Source organism: Myotis nattereri, assembly GCF_964212035.1.
Source record: "Myotis nattereri genome assembly, chromosome: 4".
Taxonomy (NCBI): domain Eukaryota; kingdom Metazoa; phylum Chordata; class Mammalia; order Chiroptera; family Vespertilionidae; genus Myotis; species Myotis nattereri.
The window spans coordinates 3,403,738-3,425,367 of NC_138079.1; the positions used below are offsets into that span (position 1 = coordinate 3,403,738).

The 21,630-nt window shown below is 51.0% G+C and overlaps 1 protein-coding gene across 1 annotated transcript in view; it reads right to left on the bottom strand.

The window, feature by feature from the left end:
- PARP8 (poly(ADP-ribose) polymerase family member 8) overlaps nt 1-21,630 on the bottom strand; it is a gene marked incomplete at its 5' end in the record, with an annotated part of 131,230 nt that overhangs the window by 22,007 nt on the left and 87,593 nt on the right. Inside the window, 8 exons of the mRNA XM_081088878.1 lie at nt 152-217; nt 2,624-2,749; nt 3,937-4,029; nt 8,867-8,962; nt 9,067-9,117; nt 12,005-12,548; nt 13,963-14,088; nt 16,751-16,817. Coding sequence (XP_080945004.1) covers nt 152-217; nt 2,624-2,749; nt 3,937-4,029; nt 8,867-8,962; nt 9,067-9,117; nt 12,005-12,548; nt 13,963-14,088; nt 16,751-16,817 — 1,169 coding nt within the window. The remainder of the gene's footprint in view (nt 1-151; nt 218-2,623; nt 2,750-3,936; nt 4,030-8,866; nt 8,963-9,066; nt 9,118-12,004; nt 12,549-13,962; nt 14,089-16,750; nt 16,818-21,630) is intronic.

The following is a 21,630-nucleotide window of genomic DNA, read 5'->3' on the forward strand; positions in this document are numbered from 1 at the left end:
CCGCTTGAATGTTTCTACGACTTTAATTATGTCCCCAGGTAACAGGAGAGTCTGCGTGGCACTCAGTCTCTTTTCCCCTCTCGGACATTTTTCAAATAAGATTTTACTCCAGCAAAGCAGAACTGCCCAAGCCCACGGACGATATTCTTACCTGCGTCATTTCTCTAATAGAAGTGATGCTGTCCAGGGCTTTCATTACTCGATCGTAATTCTTCTTCTGTGGGAATGGGGAAAAAAATAGTATTTTTGCAAGTCTGCACATTACTGGAGAAACATACGATTTCTGTGCACGGATTCTCCATAATGACCGTGCTGTGCACGTAAAGGGAAGGCTAAGAAGATGGCCCAAGGATGCAGGACTTATCATGAGTCGAGAGGGAAGAAAAGGAGAAAGCAACGCCAGGCCCCGTAAAGCACATGAAACCATGCCCAGCCCACAGGGGAGAAATTGTAAACACAACAAAGACGCTGCGTTCCTGATTCTGCCTTTCAACTCCAAAAAATGACGGCCCGATGAATAAATTAAGCATAGAATCCTTCTAAAATACAAAACCCACTTGGAGTTTCACAATTTCATTTTGCTTTTATTTCCGTTTGATCGGAAGATTGTTACCCAAAAGGGATGGCTGACAGGTGTGTAAACACCACCATACACGCCACTGATCATTCATTTGTGAGCATAATGCAAGTGTGTAATGTACGCTGCTTATGAGGACAGAAAATTTTCCCCAGGAAATTTTATATGGTCCCTGTTTGTAGAAAATGCTTTCCATATGAATAGTAAGAGAAATTAAGGCAATTTTAGCTGTCGCGCAATTTGAAATTTTTATTTCAGGAGGGTTCTGCCTCATAGCCATTAATATTTATAAAAGAGTTTTCTCAAGAAATGCCAGCAAACAACACTATGAAATGCATTATCACTAACCTCCAGATAACCGAGGGGTGGGGAGGGCAAGGGACTACACCAAAAATATAACAGAAAAGGGGACGTTTGTCCTTTTCATACATGATTCTCATAAGGAGTTATGTAAGTTAGAATCTCAAAAACTATGTAATGGAATTAAAACAATCCTATTGACCATTATCACTATCAACCAATGTCTGAGCAATATTTACTACAGCTGTTCACCGACCTGCCATGCCCATTTGGGAATATAAAGGTCAAAATGTGAGAGAATTCAATGGGCTTACTTTCATGAAGATGAAGCTCTGGAAGTGATGTGATAGGGAACAGGACATGGGAAGGGTGGATGGATAGAGAACGGGACATGTGAAGGGTGGATGGATAGGGAAGTAACAGGACATGGGAAGGGTGGATGGATAGAGAACAGGACATGGGAAGGGTGGAAGGATAGGGAAGTAACAGGACATGGGAAGGGTGGAAGGATAGAGAACAGGACATGGGAAGGGTGGATGGATAGAGAACAGGACATGGGAAGGGTGGAAGGATAGGGAAGTAACAGGACATGGGAAGGGTGGAAGGATAGAGAACAGGACATGGGAAGGGTGGATGGATAGAGAACAGGACATGTGAAGGGTGGATGGATAGAGAACAGGACATGTGAAGGGTGGATGGATAGAGAACAGGACATGGGAAGGGTGGATGGATAGGGAAGTAACAGGACATGGGAAGGGTGGATGGATAGAGAACAGGACATGTGAAGGGTGGATGGATAGAGAACAGGACATGTGAAGGGTGGATGGATAGAGAACAGGACATGGGAAGGGTGGATGGATAGGGAAGTAACAGGACATGGGAAGGGTGGAAGGATAGAGAACAGGACATGTGAAGGGTGGAAGGATAGAGAACAGGACATGGGAAGGGTGGAAGGATAGAGAACAGGACATGTGAAGGGTGGATGGATAGAGAACAGGACATGGGAAGGGTGGAAGGATAGAGAACAGGACATGGGAAGGGTGGAAGGATAGAGAACAGGACATGGGAAGGGTGGAAGGATAGAGAACAGGACATGGGAAGGGTGGAAGGATAGAGAACAGGACATGGGAAGGGTGGATGGATAGGGAAGTAACAGGACATGGGAAGGGTGGAAGGATAGAGAACAGGACATGTGAAGGGTGGAAGGATAGAGAACAGGACATGGGAAGGGTGGAAGGATAGAGAACAGGACATGTGAAGGGTGGATGGATAGGGAAGTAACAGGACATGGGAAGGGTGGAAGGATAGAGAACAGGACATGTGAAGGGTGGATGGATAGGGAAGTAACAGGACAGTGAAGGGTGGATGGAGAGAGAACAGGACATGTGAAGGGTGGAAGGATAGAGAACGGGACATGTGAAGGGTGGATGGATAGAGAACGGGACATGTGAAGGGTGGATGGATAGAGAACAGGACATGTGAAGGGTGGAAGGATAGAGAACGGGACATGTGAAGGGTGGATGGATAGAGAACGGGACATGTGAAGGGTGGATGGATAGGGAAGGAGCGGGACATGGGAAAGACGGAGAAAATCCCGTCAGCAGAAAAGGAGCCAGAGTTCCGGAACGGATAGAGTCCCTGCGGTCACGGGCCTGCCGGGGGAGGCAGCGATTTAGACGGGAGAGGACACGGAGGAGCCGGCATTCTCAGCCGCGGAAGGGAGCCGTGAGCGTCGGGGCTACTCACCCTGGGGTTGAAGGCCAGCATCTGAGGGTCGTTGGGGTCGACCACGGAAGGGTATGGCTCGAAAATGACCACTTTCCTGGGAGATTCCAACGCAGACCTGCACATGGACACCAGCAGGTCCACCACCTTCAAACACACACAGGGGATGGTTACCAACCTCCCGGCTTTGCCAGGCGCCTGGCCTGTGGCTCCCTCTCACGGTGGTCGGTCAGGGGAGATTCAGGATTGCTATCGGCCCCTCAAATCTGCCTGTGAGACTAGACCAGATTCAACCACAGCTGACCATTAACTTAAAGCAGCAGTTCTCAACCGGTGGGTCGCGACCCCTTTGGCGGTCGAACGACCCTTTCACAGGGGTCGCCTAAGACCATCCTGCATATCAGATATTTACATGACGATTCATAACAGTAGCAACATGACAGTGATGAAGTAGCAACGAAAATAATTTTATGGTTGGGTCACAACATGAGGAACTGTATTTAAAGGGCCAGAAGGTTGAGAGCCACTGATTTAAAGGAATAAAACCTGTTGTTTCCAATTACTCAGTCCTCATACCCCTTCAACAGTGTTAAGTATACGTATGTAACTTTAAGTTGTGGACCATCTGCCACGCTACTCCTTGCCACCACTCTACGTTGTTAAAATATTATAGGACTGCAGAGTATGTTTTTGTACAGGGATGGCCTAGCCTCCCTTACTTAGCTTTTTTTCTCTTTCTATGACTTTTCCTTCTGGATTCATTAGTAATTTAGTTACGCTCCATAAATGAATAAAAACACAAAGCCAATTGAAATTCTGAAGGAACTGCGGAAAGTCATACACTTAGGCATCTTCCTAATTCATTTTCCTTCCAGAAACAGGGACGGCTTCTCTGCCTCCGCACGGCCTTTTTATCTGCTTTTCGACTTTTCTTCCTCTGCCATAAACCCTGGGACTGTCAAACCGAGGGCTCTTTCTGACAGGCTCTGCCCATTTTCTTCTGGTCTGGTTCTAAAAACCAATAGCGCCCTTATGGCGCCACAGCCCACAGGTAAGTCTCCCGTAACGCCTGTGGCGGCTCCCGGGCCGGCGTCACCCCGTGGGAAAGCATCGCAACGCTTCCCACGCCACAGGCGCGGGCCAGGCCTCCCCGGGCACCTGCGACACGACCGTCAGGCTCGGACGGACAGGACGGGCCGTGCCCCCCGGGGCCAGCAGCCAGTCTGCTTCACCCGCAGCCATCAGCCACGCGCCCGAACAGCAGGTGCAGACAGCGAGCGGACCGGAACCAGGCCTGCGCATCCAGGTCAGGAGGGACCGGTCCCCGGCGGTACCTGGGCCCCGGTGGCGATCTCGTCGGCCGCCTCGTTCATCACGCCCAGCGTCTGGAAGGCGAACACGCACAGCTCGCGCTCGCACACGGTGGGCTGCAAGGGAAGGGGCGCGTTACCGCCTGCCGGCCCAGCTCCCGGTTCCAAAGGGACGGTGTCCCGGGTGGCACGTGGGAAAGGGAGTCTTAGACGGCCAAAGAGAAAGGCCTCACAGCACGGTACTTCACGGAGATGTCTCTACCGGAGTCACAACCGGTAAGTAACCGTTGGCGAATCCAGTCACAGACGGGCTAGGAAATCCGTGTCGGCGAGGCGTGGGCACCTGCACCGGGAATGCTTGAGCGGTAGACAAAAACATCCTTCAACTGCCCTGGCCGGTTTGGCTCAGTGGATAGAGCATCAGCCTGCAGATTGAAGGGTCCCTGGTTCGATTCTGGTCAAGGGCACAGGCCCTGGGTTGCGGGCTCAATCCCCTGGGTGGGGCGTGCAGGAGGCAGCCGATCAGTGGTTCTCTCTCATCACTGATGTTGTTCTCTCTCGCCCTCACTCTCTGAAAATCAATAAAAATATATTGCATACATATATATACGCACATACATACATATATATATATATCCTTCAATTGAAAAGCCCATCTCTCCTGCTTCATATGCACTCGCACATGAGATGTATAAAAAGCACAGCCCTAAGCTGCACTGACAAGTACAGTGAAACCCCGAATCCGCGTAAAAGGAATAAGAAAGGAGGCCACCTTCTCCTAAGTCAGTGGTCGGCAAACCGCGGCTCGCAAGCCACATGCGGCTCTTTGGCCCCTTCAGTGTGGCTCTTCCACAAAATACCAAGTGCGGGCGCACATGTACTGTGCGATTGAAACTTCGTGGCCCAGTTTAGAGAGAAAAAGTATGGGAGGGGGTGGGGGAGAGAGATAAGGGGAGAGAAAGAGAGAGACAGAAAGAGAGAGAGAGAGAGAGAGAGAGAGAGAGAGAGAGAGAGACTTGTTGTTCCACTTATTTATACATTCCCTGGCTGATTCTTGTATGTGCCCTGACCTGGGATCAAACCCACAAACCCTGGCGTAGCAGGGCGAAGCTCTAACCAGTGAGACACCCAGCCAGGGCTTGCTATGACCTGCCGTAGTCTGTCCTGATAGCGCCTCCAAGCGGTGAGGTCCTATGCTCTAAACTGCAAACCTGGGGCCAGGGCCCTCACCACTGTCATCACATTTGCAACTTAGTTCTTAATCCATCGCTAAAATCTTTCTCGCTAAGAAACAAACTAGAAACGCGGAACCCACAGGCCTTTGGTTCTGTCTTTCTGGCTGGAGCATCCATGCTTCGGGCTCTTCTCCCGTCCTGGAGGACAGACACATTGGGGCGGGAGAGGTTTACTGGACCCTGAGAGAGACAGGAATGCCACAGGGACAAGGACCCCTCCCACTGAGACAGGACCAGGACGGGACCCTCGGCACCCGGCACCCTGCTGTCTCCGACAGCTAGCTACTGAGCAGAGCTGAATTTCCACTCAGTTTGGATGTAAAAAAAAAAAATCACATTTTTGAACTATTCTTGGTATGATTTTTACTTAGGTTAGCCTGTATCTCAGACCTTGAAGTCTTAACTTTCGCATGTGGGGAAACAGAGAAGGTATAGAATGTGCTTCTCCATCCATTCTTCGAATATTAAAGTCAGACCTCACACAGGAGACCTGGTTATTCTCCTCTCGGGAGGAGAAAGGGGCCACACCCAGGTCTATGCACGGGCTCTGTTTCTTAAGAGTTTTCATGGGACGCCTTAACATAGGACCACATCGACACCGGGTTAATTTCACCCTGAAGATAAGAGCTTCAGGGACGAACTCGGTCTAAGGCCCACACTAAGGTCGGATACACAAGACGATAGCGTCTCAGGTTCCTCAGCTGACTCGGCCTTGGCAGGACCGGGCCTGCTTCTCACACAGAGAACGGACTCCCAGTGCGGATCGGTCCGCCCAGGGCAGGGGGTTGCCCCGGGCACGTGGCCGGAGCCTGAGCAAGGTCAGTGCTCCCATCAGGAGCTGCTCTGGAGAACGGAAAGGACCCCGAACCAGGGACACACGGGATGCACGTGTCCACGGCAGGCTTCCCCCTTTGCAGGACCACGACCCACACAGCCACGCGCTTTCCTCCAGGAGCTCAGCAGCTCGCGTGCAGGGAGCCAAGAAGAGCCACCGCACTGACCCCGGGCTGGCGCGTGCGACAGAGAGAAGGGCACGGGGAGTTCAGAGGATAACACGGTGGCCGACTCGGTCGGGGAAGCTTTCCTGCTTTGCAAAAACACGAGCCGTGTCGTTCGACATTTGAAAGCATCTTTAAGGCAGCCGCCGTGTTAACACTCCAGTTGGTCCCAAAACGTCCAGAACCAATGATCTGGTTTGGGTTTGGTTTTCTGATCAGGATCCAAACTTCGATGCCAAACTGGGCAGTCGGGCATCTCTGGACAGTCTTCCTGGTGTTGATGTGGGTGCAGAGCAGAAGTGCTACCTGGCAGAGTGCAAGCCCGGGAGTGGCGTTTATGAACTTCGTAAACAAAGAGAAAACTGGCGTTCTGGTCTTTCTGAGGAGGAAGTCTAGCTCCCCGTGAAGCAGGAACTGTGACCTGCTGGCCCAGGCTGGAGCAGAGGGGCAGAACAGCACATGCAGATTACACTCTAGGAATTTTTGAGAGACTTTTGTCATAATAAAAACAGGTTTGGAGAAAAGAGAAAATATGTAAGCAACAGGGTAAATGGTGAAATAGAAATAGCTAACACAGGTGAGATTAGATCTATGAAAACCCAAGAATTTTATCTAATTTGTTGAATCTCCGACTGGGTTATAACTTGTTCTTGTATCTCTGGGACTTATTAGTCTGTAACATGTCGCATGGATTGGATGTGTGGTCAATGAGTCAGTTTATTAACACTCCATAAGAAATTATATTTCTAATAATTTTCACACATTTCTATTAAAATTCTAGTGAAACTACTGCAATCGATGTAAGAAAGAGAGAAAATGAGTGACCCTGAGTTAGGAGAAATCTCTAACAGAATCAAAGGGCAGAGTTCTTCCTCTCTCGTTCTCTTCTTTTGAAAATGAAATGTTCGGGGGGGTTTTGTTTTTGTTTTTTTTAAATATATTTTTATTCATTTCAGAGAGGCAGGGAAAGGGAGAGAGAGATAGAAACATCAATGATGAAAGAGAATCACTGATCGGCTGCCGCCTGTACGCCCCACACTAGGGATCGAGCCTGAAACCCAGGCATGTGTCCTGACCAGGAATCAAACCACGACCTCCTGGTTCCTAGGTCGATGCTCAACCACTGAGCCACACCAGCCAGGCATGAAAATGAGATTTTTTTTAATTTTTTTTAATTTTTTTAAATTTTCATTTCGTGATCTGATTTCATAGGTCACTTACCTTACTATTTAAGAAACAATGTAATTTTTCTGATTTCCTTAGATACCAGTCTATCTGATTTCCTTAGATACCAGCCACATAAAACCAAGTGATAGCTAGCTATGCTGGTGAAGATGTGGAGAAACTGGGACCATCATACTCTGTCAGTAGGAATATGAAATGGTCAAAGACGTTTGGTAGTTCCTCAAAAAGTTAAACTGAGTTAACATATGTCCCAATAATTCCAGTAACCAATGATAGAAAAACAAATGTTGAACATCCATATACTACATTATCCCTCTATATATAAAAGCCTAAGTGACTGGTAAGACCAAATGACCGGAACAACGGGTCGACCAGTCGCTATGATGTGCACTGACCACCAGGGGGCAGACACTCGATGCAGGAGCTTCCCCCTGGTGGTCAGTGCGGTCCCACAGCCAACCTCCCGCAGCCCCTCCCCCAGGCAGGCCTCCTGCGGCCCCGCCCCCCCAGCTGGCCATCCCCCTCCTGTGGCCCCTCCCCCTGGCCAGCCCAGCCCTGATGGGCCCTGATCACTGGCCAGGCTGAGGGACCCTACCTGTGCACGAATTCATGCACTTGGCCTCTAGTCCCACCACAGAAGGAATAAAGTACAGATACGTGCCATGTGGGTGGACCTTGAAAACATTACACTGAGTTAGAGAACCCCAAACAAAGGCCATGGAACACAAGGTTCCATTGACATGAAAAGCCCAGAACAGGCCAATTCTCAGAGATAGAAAATAGACAAGTGGTCGGCAGGGGGTGAGGGGAGGGGAAATGGGGAGTGACCACTAAGCTACAGGGTTCTTTTATGGGTGGTGGGAATGTTCTGGAATGGCAGAGCGGTAATGGTTGTACAACAGTGTAAATATACTAAGCACAACTGAACTGTACACATTAACATAGTGAATTACATGTTATGCATTTCTTACCGAATTTAACCTCAATAAAAGAATTATAAACAAAGCTTGAAATTGGGTAATTCTCCCCAAAATGCACATGGATTCTTATTTCTATACCCCCTCAACCACCCCCTGAATGTGTCCGTGAGTTGCATCTTTTGAAATTTTACTGATATTCTGCAAGCTCCTATACACCTCTTCTAACTGCAATACAGGCCACCGTCTCCTCTCTACAGTGAGCATCTTAAATTGTGTGGCTTTGAAGAAATGCTGTTTACAATTCTGTCTCCCTGTTCACCCACATGTGCCTGGCAGTGACCTATGAGACACACACAGATAAACAAGAGAGGCGACAGGCACATGCAGGAGATACAGGCACATGAACGAAATATGTTCCTGACATGATAGGACTCGCTCTGACATGGATTCCTTCAGACACGGTGACTCCTTGGTCCAAATTATACCCCTTTACCTATGAGATAATCTACTCAACAAAGAGTATTGACTGTCAGTGCAGCTTTTCACGATTCTGTTTTCTGCCTTCCCCCTTTCCTGACATCCCCACTCCCCACCCGACCGCCCCCCGGACACTGACCCTGAGCATGGGGCCGTTCAGGAACACGTGCCTCTCGTCGCACACCACGCAGTGCTCATTCAGCACGGGGATCCGCTGCTCCGCGAACTCGATGGTCTGCGGGGGCCACAGGGAGGGAATGAGCTGGGCTGACAAGGGGCGTGACACCCCACCCCCCGCAGCCAAAGCTGCTCTCCAGCGGGTGGGTGCTGGGCTCTTACCTGCACTAGGAAGCCGCGGTCTCGGATGGGAATGCATTTGGCACCATTTGGCTATAAAAGCAAAGCAGAAGAACAATTCTTTAACATGGGGAAAGGAGCAGATTACGGCCTTTTGCTTTGCGCAGCCGTGAACGGAAGCAGGCGTGCTCTTTCTAAGATCACCTGTAGCGGGAGCTGAGTTGCTGATCCGACACGGAGGTGGCGGAGTCCCTGTGCGACAGGACACTGTCTGCCATGACCCTTCGTCTGAACTGAGTGAACATGCCCCTTCCTGATCTTCTAGTAAAATGACTGGCATCTTCCCATAATCACTCACACTTATTTCCTCTATTACTTGGTGTCAAACGCTCCCACCTCCTCCTAGTGCAGCTCCATCTTATTTTACAATCAGACTAAAATTCTTCCTCCAAAGACAGTGAAGACGGCACTGAGAAGCAGACAACACTGACCTCTTACATGGTGCTTCAGCATCACCAGGCAGAGGCCATGCAGACATCCTCTTGTGTGGAATGTCTGCGACTGTCTTTCCTGGCTATAACTAACATGCGAAACTTTCTTCTAAGTAACTCTTTGGCATTAAGTCCCAAATGCCCTAATAAGTTTTGGTAAGAAATGGGCTTTAAGGGGCATCTACATAAAATTACCAATATGTCCCAATACATTTCCTTAACACTAGTATAATCTTAGTAGAGGCCCAGTGCATGAAGTTCATGCACTGGGTGGCGGGGGTCCCCTCAGCCCAACCTGTACCCTCTTCAATCCGGGACCCCTCGGGGAATGTCCGACAGCTGGTTTACGCCCAATCTCCTAACTGCTCGCCTGCCTGCCTGCCTGCCTGATCGCCCCTAACTGCCCCCACTGCCAGCCTGATTACCCCTAACCACCTCTTCCTGTTGACCTGATCGCCTCTAACTTCCCTCCCTGCCAGCCTGGTTGCCCCCAACTGCCTCCCCATGCTGTCCTGGTCACCCCCAACTGCCCCCCTTGCTGGCCTGGTCGCCCCTCACTGCCCCCCCTGCTGGCATGGTCACCCCTTACAGCCCCCCTTGCTGCCCTGGTCACCCCCAATGGTCCCCCAGCCATCCTGGTGGCCCCCAACTGCCCCCCCACCGACCTGGTTGCTCCTCACTGTTCCCCCTGCCGGCCGGGTTGCCCCCAACTGCCTTCCCCCTCCCACCCACCAGCCTGGTTGCCCCACGCAGCCTGCTGTTCAGTCGTTTGGTCGTCCCTCACTAACCCCCCTGCCCACCTTGTTGCCCCATGCAGCCTACTGTTTGGTCGTCCGTCTGGTTGTTTCGGTCGTGACAGCCCCTGGCTTTTTATATATTAGGATGGTAAAATGTACAATTTAATTGTAGAAATAAATCTATACAAGAAACACAACTTTCTAAAAACAAATCTTTTCTTTCTGCCATTTCATCTATTGCTAGGTGTTTCCATGTGCACAGTCAAGAGCTAAATACAGTGGCCCCAACACAGACACACACTCGCCAAAAGCAAACAAAACATGTGTCCAGTATTTTAAGTAAATTAAATACATAAGATAGGTCTGTTTCTTTACCTGAAACGGACTCTAAGGCAGATTCCTCCAGAGGTAAATTTTGTGTAAGACTGACTCCCAGTGAACACCACCCAAAGTTAACTTTTAATACATTCATCTCCCCCCCTTCCTCGCCACCCCCTCTCCCCCCCCCCCCCCCCGCCGCACCCCCCCAATAAAGCAGCTTCAGGATTAAGTGACTTGGGTTTACAGACACCAAGAGCAGCTTCGGGTGAGGCAGAGCTACCGCCACGAATGCTGCTCCTCGCTACAAGCAATGGTGCTAGTGGCCCAGCTTTCCTTAGACATGACAGGAAGGACATCACCTGAAGTTCATTATTAGACAAGCCTTGTCCTCCACCACTTAGGTGAGAAAACTAGAGATCAGCTCCGCCCACTTCACAAAACATCAAACTTTCAGCCTGCGTAAGGAGATGCTCTGTGAACCCCCCTGACATGATACCCTACAGGCCCTACGAAGTTTTGGTAAGAATGGGCTTGAAGGGACGTCTACCTCAAAGTACCAATATGTTCAAATACATTTTCTTAAGACAAATATAATCAACACTAGGGGCCCAGTGCACGAAATTCGTGCACTGGGGGTGGGTCCCTCAGCCCGACGCGCACCCTCTCCAATCTGGGAGCCCTCAGGGGATGTCCTATTGACGGCTTAGGCCTGCCCCCCGCGGTTCTCTGTTCTCTGTGACCTGCCTGCTTAATGCCACTGCAGGCCCTGGTGTCTGCTCTCTGTGCGGGCCCTGTGGGGAACTGCTTGCCCCTTGCTGCCACAGCCAGGGGCAACCAGGGCCCTATTGTCTGCTCGCTCGCTGTGGGGGACGTTCCCACCCTGGCTTGCTTGCGCACATGCTGGCTCAGAGCGCCTGAATCCCAGGGATATTCCTGCCCCGCCCCGCCCCCAGCTGCTCAGCGCCTGCGTGTGCAGGCCCAGAGTGGCCAGGGCTCACTCCGGGACCCTGGCCACTCCAGGCCTACGTGCAGGCTTACAGGCTCAGAGTGGCCTGGTCCTGAAGACGCCCATCCCCGGAACCCAGGCCGCTTGGTGCCGGTGCGCATATAAGTGGCTGCCCTGCCCCTGGCTGCTCAGCGCCTGTGTATACAGATTAACCCGCCATCTTTGTTGGGTTAATTTGCATACTCACTCCTGATTGGCTGGTGGGTGTTGCGAAGGTACGGTCAATTGCATCTTTCTTTTATTAGTGTAGATGGGCATCCCAGCACCAGTTGCAAATGCCCGCTATGCATAACAATACTTACAAAACCCACGGATTTTTAAAAAACAACAGGATCACGCTGCTTTCCTCTATCAGCTCCCTACCAATGCCCAGAACCCTCCCTGCCACCCCGATTAACCTTGAACTAAAGATGAGAGTTACGCACAGCGGGCTGGGAGGAGGAGGGCGTGAGGATGCCCATGAGCCCTGAGGTGAGGGAGAGCCGCCTGCCCTCGCTGGGCTCCGGGCCGGACTCAGTCCGGGACGCCTTGGGGGCGCCAGCGGGGGCCTTGCCAAGCAGCCGGTGGGCCTTGAGGCCGTACAGTTCCTCCACGCGGAGGCCACTGGGGTAGGACCTGCCCAGCAGCCGCTGGGGCTTCCCGCCGGGCTCGCAGCGCGGGTCCCCCGAGCAGGAGCGAGTCAAGAGCTTGTGGGGCTTGAGGGGGGCGCAGTCCTCCGGCCTGGGGGCGACGGGGCAGGGCCGGGCCAGGAGTTTGTGCGACTTGAGGGTGCTCACGGCCTGCTCGGCCCTGGGGTCGCTGGACAGGGAGCGGCCAAAGGGCCGGGGCGCCTTGGGGGCGCAGTCCTCGGCCTTGACGGCGCTGGAGCAAGTCCTCCGCAGCAGCTTGTGCGTCTTGGAGATCCCGTCCTGCTCGGCCTTCAGTTTGGACTTGCTCTTCCCACAGCCGGGGGGCGGGTAGCTGGGCGACCTTCAGAATGGAACCGCAGTGAGTGCAGGGCCCGGGGAGACCTGACCACGGAGGGCCCTGGCCAGGCCCCGTCAGCCCAGCTGCGTGGCACACCCCACCTTGTGTGCACACCCCACAGCCCCCCACACACAGCCCCCACCCCACAGCCCCCCACACACAGCCCCCACCCCACAGCCCCCCACACACAGCCCCCACCACACAGGCCCCCACACACAGCCCCCACCACACAGCCCCCCCCACACAGCCCCCACCACACAGCCCCACACCACACAGCCCCCACCACACAGCCCCCACCACACAGCCCCCCACCACACAGCCCCAACCCCACAGCCCCCCACACACAGCCCCCACCACACAGCCCCCCCCACACAGCCCCCACCACACAGCCCCCCACACACAGCCCCCACCACACAGCCCCCCACACACAGCCCCCCACCACACAGCCCCCCACACACAGCCCCCACCACACAGCCCCCCACCACACAGCCCCCCCCACACAGCCCCCCCCACACAGCCCCCACCGCACAGCCCCCCACCACACAGCCCCCACCACACAGCCCCCCAACCCACAGCCCCCGCCACACAGCCCCCACCACACAGCCCCCCACCACACAGCCCCCCAACCCACAGCCCCCCACCACACAGCCCCCACCGCACAGCCCCCCACCACACAGCCCCCACCACACAGCCCCCCACACACAGCCCCCACCACACAGCCCCCCACCACACAGCCCCCACCACACAGCCCCCCAACCCACAGCCCCCCACCACACAGCCCCCACCACACAGCCCCCACCGCACAGCCCCCCACCACACAGCCCCCACCACACAGCCCCCCACACACAGCCCCCCGCCACACAGCTCGCCCAGCCACAGCTGTGGAAAGACCACAGGAACTGGAATGTGTTTTCCCTGAAAAGCAAAACAGGTTACCAGGCCTTCCCTCTCCTACTTACCCCAGAGCCCTACACGGAGCTACTGTAGGTGGAGGAAACTGCGATTACAAAGCCACGGATTCAAACTGAGTCCATTTAAGAAACAAAACTCTGGCCCTAGCCGGGTTGGCTCAGTGGATAGAGCGTCGGCCTGCGGACCGATGGGTCCCAGGTTCGATTCCTGCCAAGGGCACATGCCTGGGTTGCAGCCTTGATCCCCAGTGGGGGGTGTGCAGGAGGCAGCCGATCAATGATTCTCTCTCATCACTGATGTTTCTCTCTCTCTCCTTCTCCCTTCCTCTCTGAAATCAATAAAGAAATATATTTTTAAAAAAAGAAAAAGAAACAAAACTCTGATGGATATCTGTGTGCCTGGCCCGTTCTTGGAAGTGTCACGAGAGAGAACAGAAAGGACGCTGGGAGCTGAGTGCCAGAGCGGCCAGCCCAGCCCTTCGCCCCGGGCAGGGCGCGGTACCCACCTGCGCAGGGTAGAAAACAAGTGCAGGGGGGACTTCACCTTCCTCTCCGACAGCTTCTTGCCGTGCAGGCAGCTGGGCTTGTCTTTGCTCTGCTTCCACTGCTGGGTGACGAAGGTCTGCATGATCCTGTCAACCAAAGAGTCTGTTACCATGTGCTGAGGCCACTGACGACAAGATCCGGGTGTTAATTACGTAGCGAATGTGTTTACCAAAGGGAAACAGACACGCAGTAATGACTGGGGAGATGCCATGTTAGAATCACACAAAATGTTTTTGTATGTAAAAAGCATCCTACAGAAATTTTTATGATTTTATGAATTATTATTAATAAATTACTGTGATAAAATTTAAAAATATAAATGACAGAAGAACTGATAAAAGAAGGAGGGTACATAGAGATTTATAAAGACTACTAGAGGCACGGTGCACGAATTAGTGCACAGGTGAGGTCCCTCAGCCTGGCCAGCGATCGGGGCCAATCTGGGCTGCGGGAGGTTGGCCAATCAGAGAGAGGGGCCACGGGAGGTTGGCCAGCCATGGGAGGTTGGCTGCGGGAGCACACTGACCACCAGGGGACAGCTCCGGCATTGAGCATCTGCCCCCAGGTGGTCAGTATGCGTCATAGCAACCAGTCAACCTGTCTTTCTGGTTGTTCTGGTCATTTGGAATGACTCGAATGACCAGTCGCTATGACGTGCACTGACCACCAGGGGGCAAACACTCGACACAGGAGCTGCCCCCTGGTAGTCAGTGCGCTCCCACAGGGGTGGGGGGGGGGGGGAGCACCGCTCAGCCAGAAGCTGGGCTCACAGCTGGTGAGTGCAGCTGTGGCAGGGGCCTCTCTGGACTTCGTGGCAGCGCTGCCAAGAGGTGGTGGCAGGCGCAGCGGGCCAGCATGAGTATCAGCAGCGCGCGCCCACCGCCGCTCAGGCTCCTCCCAGGCCGCCTGCCACTTGGCACACGGCTACAGCCCCCGAGGGGTCCCGGATTGCGAGAGGGCGCAGGCCAGGCTGAGGGAATCTGAGTTATTTTGTTGTTGCCAGGAAGCAGTTTGAAAAATCTTTTGTTAATAGTTACAATTCTATTTATTAAGGTACGAGAAACATCAATTTCTTTTTACTGGAATTGCTCATGTGGTTTTCTTGCAGTGGTTCTCAACCTTCCTAACGCCGCGACCCTTTAATACAGCTCCTCATGTTGTGACCCAACCATAAAATTATTCTCATTGCTACTTCATAACTGTAATTTTGCTACTGTGATGAATCGTCATGTAAATATCTGATATGCAGGATGTATTTTCATTGTTCGAGACCCACAGGTTGAGAACCGCTGCTTTATGGGCAGTAAAAAACAAAACTGTCGGGTCCCAAGTAACAAACCAAGCCGGTGAACGGACTCCCGGAGGAACCTGAAGTCAGCCCGTCACCGTCAGCACCGCTCACTTCACCGGTAAACACGGTGGCTTTTGGAAAAAACCCGAGTGGCCATCATGAGGCGAGAATTTGGTCACCGATCTCAGCGCGTTTGAGCAGGATCCCCCGCCCCGCCCGCGGGAAGGACTGCACCGGTGGGCGTGGGCGGCCTGTTCCGGGGAAGGGCCCACAGCACCCTCTCGGCGCCCACCCCCGGGGGCAGGGGGCCCTTCAGGGCGGATATTCACGTAGAAGGAACCTTGACAGTGAAACGTTATGTGAGCAACAACCGAAACACTTTGCCCTTCGGGTCAATTCGGCATTGCTGGTTGTTCACATGCTTTGAGGTGATCTGTAGCACAGGCTGCTTGGCAACAGGAAATGGTGCCATTACTTGCTTATAACTGACAATATTCCAGGAAGTAAAATATGAACCTCAAATGCAGGTATTTTCTCTTTAATTCGCAGGACACCCGCAGAAAGGAGCTACTATTGCACATGGTCACAAATAAAGTGAGGAAACATCCGCTCGTGAGCCTGGGTAATGAAACGGCAGAGGGACCATACCTGCATTTTCAAACACGAACTGACATCTGTGAGCGTGTGATGTTCAAAAAGACAGGTGTGGCTCTTGGCACTAAGCCAATACGAATTTCTCACTGCCCTTCAGATCTTACCCAACTAACTCAGCTGACCAGAACGTACAGCAGACCCACGGCCCCGCCCTGGCCTGCCAGTTAGCTGAGGTCAGCTCAGGCTGCCGCGGACAGGAGGAAGTATTTGGGGTCTTTTCAGCTGTAGAGGTGGCGAGAAAAGAAGGTGTAAACCCGTGGCCAACGGTGCATAATTCCAATTTGTAGTAAATTCACCTCTGAGCTCAGGACAAGGGAAGATTTTCATTTTACACTTAATTTTTGAAGGTTTTTTTAATCCAAGATTGCAATAAGATTTAAACCAAAGAACTTACATACTTATATGCATTGCCCATGGACACAGAAAATAGTGTGGTGAAGGCCTGGGTGAGGGAGGGTCGGGGCTGGGCGGAGGAGGGATGGGGGACATCTGTAATACTATCAAAAATAAATAAATAAATAAATATATATATATATATATATATATATATATATATACACATATATATATATTAAAAAGTAAGTCAATGCAATAGCATTATGAGAGCCACCTGGGGAGCAGCGGGAGGAGCCGGGGTTCCAGCATCGCGCTCTGCCAACCTAGTGCCCACTCAGCTCCAGCATCGCGGGAGCTCCTCCCCAGGCGCCCGGGGAAGAGCGCTTACTGAACACACGGGGGCAGCGATGGCGGTGAGCACCCGCTCCCTGAACAGACATGGAGCTCCCACTCCGCGGAAAACTCACTTTTTCAGCTGGTGCCCCAATCCGAATCGCTCTTTGGTGGAGGTCTGAAAGACATCGACCGTGGGCACTGAAAAGAGAAGCATCAGTCACAACGTGAAGGTGGCAGCCAACCAGCAGGGAACTGGGAAGTTATAGATGTAACTCCGTGCACGCGCATGTGAGAAGTGCTAGACACATACATGTGTATACATTGCATAACATGTAACAGACACATTTAAAAATCGGGCACACGGTGCTATCCATCTCTTGACGCTTTCTATACAGATGCCTTGAAGGTCATTCTGGATCATTACGCTATATACTAAGGTATCATATGCGTATATACAAATGTATAATGCGTATAATAATGAAAAATGATCTTCAAAAAAACGTATTAATTGTAAATAGCAATGTGTAGGAACAGTGAACACTATTCTTTCAGTGGAAGAGAGAGGTACATACACCTTTTTATTATATCCTCACCCAAAAATATGTTTTTATTAATTTTTAGAGAGGAAAGGAGATAGAGATAAACAGAGAGAGAGATCAATGTGAAAGAGAAACATCAGTCGGTTTCCTCCTGTAGGCACCCCTACCAGGGGTTGAACCCACACCCGAGATGTGTGCCCTGACCAGGAACTGAACCGGCCACCCTTTTTGGTATATGGATGGTGCTCCAACCAACTGAGCCCCCTGCCAGGGCTATACGTACACCTTTTTCTGGAATAAAATAACAGAGCATGAGAGTAAGGCACAGGCGACTTCTGTTCACTGCCGGCCCTGCCATGGGCTTCATATTTTTACCAGATACACGCAATTCTGTGCGTTAATAACTGTGTGTATGAAATTAATAACCTCTCAGAAAAGTCACCCACCACCCATCATTCAATGGTTTTAAGGAGTATTTCACAGATAATACCCGTAAAGTGTTTTCATATTTTTAAAAAAGTGGAAGTCATTCAATTTCTCCTTGTCTCTTATAATTTTGGTTGGGAAGGGCTGCTTAAGAGACGTGGAAATTATTCTAATACCTTGATCATGCAAACACAAGAGGAACCAAAAAAAAAGAATGATTTGCACAGAAAAACATTTTCAAGTTAATTGTTTACCTCTTTAAAGTAAAAGCTTCCCTGTCCTTAAGGTCAGAAACTAGACTTATATTCCAGCAATTCTGGAAGGAACATACAGCATTATAGAAATCATAACACTAGTGTCTTTTTAAAGTGCATTTCCCTGTGCACAATGAAAATAATCCTTATTTTTGATTTCAAGGAAGTGCACCTCTTCAGTTCTTCTCATTCCTGTTCACTCCCAGATACAACATCAGAGGAGCTCACATGGGTATTATTCATACCTTCCCAGGGCCTGGGGATACACGCTTTTCAAAAGGGACTCTGAACTAGGTCAGCCTACACCTCGGATCAGCCCTACCTTTCCTGCCAGCTAATTTTACTCTAAATGCTGAAACCCTCAAAGACACAATACAAAACAGCCAAGCGATACTTCCTCGCTTTTTTATTTTTCTGCAATAATCCAAGCCATAAAGTGAAATGAAACCTAATTGTTTTTCTGGAATGATAAGCTCTATGTTCCTTTTTAGTATCATTGCCTCTTGCTGGTGTCCTGTATTTCACATTAACGCCCGTTTTAAATCATGTTGCCCCTCGGGGAGAATGCCTCTGGGGAAATGTGCTGGTCCCAGGGCAATGAAAGCCCACCGCCTGCACCCGCCTCGCCCTAACCATTAGCGAACGGCACAGGAGCAGAAGCCTGGAGTAACGCCACCCCGTGTGAGGTGCTTCCAGAATTTTCCTACAAATAGAACGAATGGACCCATGTTGAGGGGCCCTGACCCCAAACGCCTCATTCTCTGAAAGAGGAGGAAGCTAAGGCTGCCACCGCGAACACATCTCGGAAAAAGGGGCTGGTGGAGGGCGGAGCCATGTGCCCAGGGCAGTGCCCCGAAGGGCTGGGCTGGCAGGCTCCTCCCAAAGCAGAGGCTGACCTCTTCCTTCCCGTGACCCCCATCTAGACCCTGAGCGGACACTTGGGGTAAGGAGTTCCCTATGGCATTGCTCCCAGGAGAGAAACCAATAGGGGGTGGGAGGAGGGGGAGGAAGGCAGGCAGAGGGCCAAGTCTCAGCTTGGGCCTGGCCTGAGGGTAACGCTGGAGCATAAACCACACCACGCAGTTCTCCAGCCTGAGGCAAGGACCCTGGGCCCAGGCACCGCACATCCACCACACCAAAGGGCGGGCACAGGTGGGATCTAGGGGGAGACAGCGGTTCTGTGTCTGATGGGGAAGCCCAGGTGAGCGGTCAGCAGTGAAGCCTGAAGACCCAGGGAGGGCAGGTGCGGGGGGAGGGGGGGATGCGGCATCAACAGAGAGAGTCACAGCCCCCTCCACTCTCAGAGCTGGTGTACCCACAGGACAGGGAGTGTGGATTCTCTCTTCCGTCTTCTTAATGGAAGAAATTAGGCCCAGATCACACTAATTTCTGAAAGAAGTGCATTTCAACACCTGCTTCAACACTGAGCAAAGCAAAGCCCCATCTCTGGGAATAAAATAATCAATCTCGGAAGACTCGTGATTTATGCTCCCAACAACATTCAGAGTAACGTTGCATAAAGAAAACAGGTGCGATTAATGGGAAAGAGGGAACAGGATCGGTAAGGGTGGGAGTCAAATTGAAAACAGGGGGGACATTCAATCAAAGGCTGAATCATGAAAACATTCGCTGAGTGAAATAAAGTTATAAATTCTCGGGGTGAAGGATGAAGGACTAAGACAGATGATGAAAGATGGAAGAGAGAGGCGTCAGACCCGTCTACGCTCATCAGGGCGAGCAGATAGCGGAGAAACAGCCAAGAACGTCATCAAAGTTGTTCAGGTGATTTAAGTCTATCAATTTGAAAACCATATGAAGAGAAAATATAGCCCAGTAAATACATATAACAAACACAAACAAAGCCAAAAGAGTTTTCTTATAAAGAAACAAAATTCACACACTTTCAGATAGAAACTGGCGTCATTTTTTCTGGGGCATTTTTGCTTTTGGGGGGAAGTGTTAGGACCCGAAGGTTGTACTTGGTCAAGCTGCTCTTGTTCACAAGACAAGGGGTCGTTCTCAGGTATGAAAAGACAAAGCATAACCCTCATGTTCCTTTGGTTTACAAACGATTAAATATGTGAATCAACTAACAGAGATGAAAAAAATTAAATGATGGAGGCGTTCTGACGCTAAGTAAGTGACACTGAATGGTAAAACCACTTAAACATGAACTGACATATAATCATTACAATATTTATAAAACCAGGCAATCATGACAAGTCTTTAAAGAGATAATGGGAAGGGAAATCCCTGCCTAGAATCGAAGATTATATTTAAAAATGAGCAGCGGCGGTAAGACTACATAAAGGCATGCCCGTTCTCCTCTCAGCGTGGAGTTGGGGGAACAGGTGAACTGACCCAGTTTCGTTCCTAACCTGGTAACTCAGAAACAAACACCTCCGACAAGGGCTTCTCTTCCTTTCACCACCATTGGAGTACAACTAAGTGGCGCATTTCAATCACTAAAGAAAGCAGAACACGCCCTGACCGGTTTGGCTCAGTGGATAGAGCGTCGGCCTGCAGACTCAAGGGTCCCAGGTTCGATTCCGGTCAAGGGCATGTACCTTAGTTGCGGGCACATCCCCAGTAGGGGGTGTGCAGGAGGCAGCTGATCGATGTTTCTCTCTCATCGATGTTTCTAACTCTCTATCGCTCTCCCTTCCTCTCTGTAAAAAATCAATAAAATATTTTTTAAAAAAAGAAAGCAGAACACAGCGACAGGCTGGAACACTGCACAGATACCACAAATCACCCCGTTTTAGAAGGTTTAATGACTGGAGAAGAGGCTCAGGACATGGCGATGCATAACTCCTTATCGATGCAATGCCGATTTATGCAAGCCAACCAGGCAGGTACGGAAAACAAACTATTTACCGTTTTCTTGGCGTAGCGGGATTATGAGTAATCATTTTTCTTCTTTATTACCTTTATATATATTTGAAAGAAACAAAATGAAAAAACATCTATTTGTCTTTGCCTAGCATTAAGTCACATAACTTACTCTGTGACTTGTATTGAGGATTGCTTAAGTAGAATACGTCATACAAATATGGAAAAGAGGTGACCAGTCCGGTCGGTGTGGCTCGGTGATTGAATGGAGGCCTATGAACCAGGAGGTCACGGTTCGATTCCAGGTCAGGGCACATTCCCAGGTTGCAGACTCGATTCTCAAGTGGGGGGGGGGGGGGCGTGCCGGCGCAGCCGATCAATGATTCTCTCTCGTCACTGATGTTTCTCTCTCTCTCCTTCTCCCTTCCTCTCTGAAATCAACAAAAACATTTTTTTTAAAGGAAAGAGGTGGCTATGGAAGCATTTTCAGAATGAGAGCTGCTCCTGTGTACTGCGTCAGCTGGAAAGGACGGCTTCCTTTCTTACGTGGAAAGGAACAGGAGGTGTGAGGTCCTGGCGTGCCTGAGGGACATGGTGCAGAGGCCACAGCGGAGCCTGTGGCAGGTGAGGGATGGCGGCAGCCTGGCCAGCGGCCATCTCCACCCTGGCCCTGGGCTCTGGGAGGCTCTTCCTCTGAGGAACAGAGAACAGAGGAAGATCCACCGGGCTTCTGGCCAGGTGTCCCTTGGATCACTTGTGCTGGACCCGTTATCAGGCTAGAGCAGTGGTTCTCAACCTTCTGGCCCTTTCAATACAGTTGCTCATGTGACCCAACCATAAAATTATTTCCATTGCTACTTCATAACTGTCATGTTGCTACTGTTATGAATCGTCATGTAAATATCTGATATGCAGGATGGTCTTAGGCGACCCCTGTGAAAGGGTCGTTCGACCGCCAAA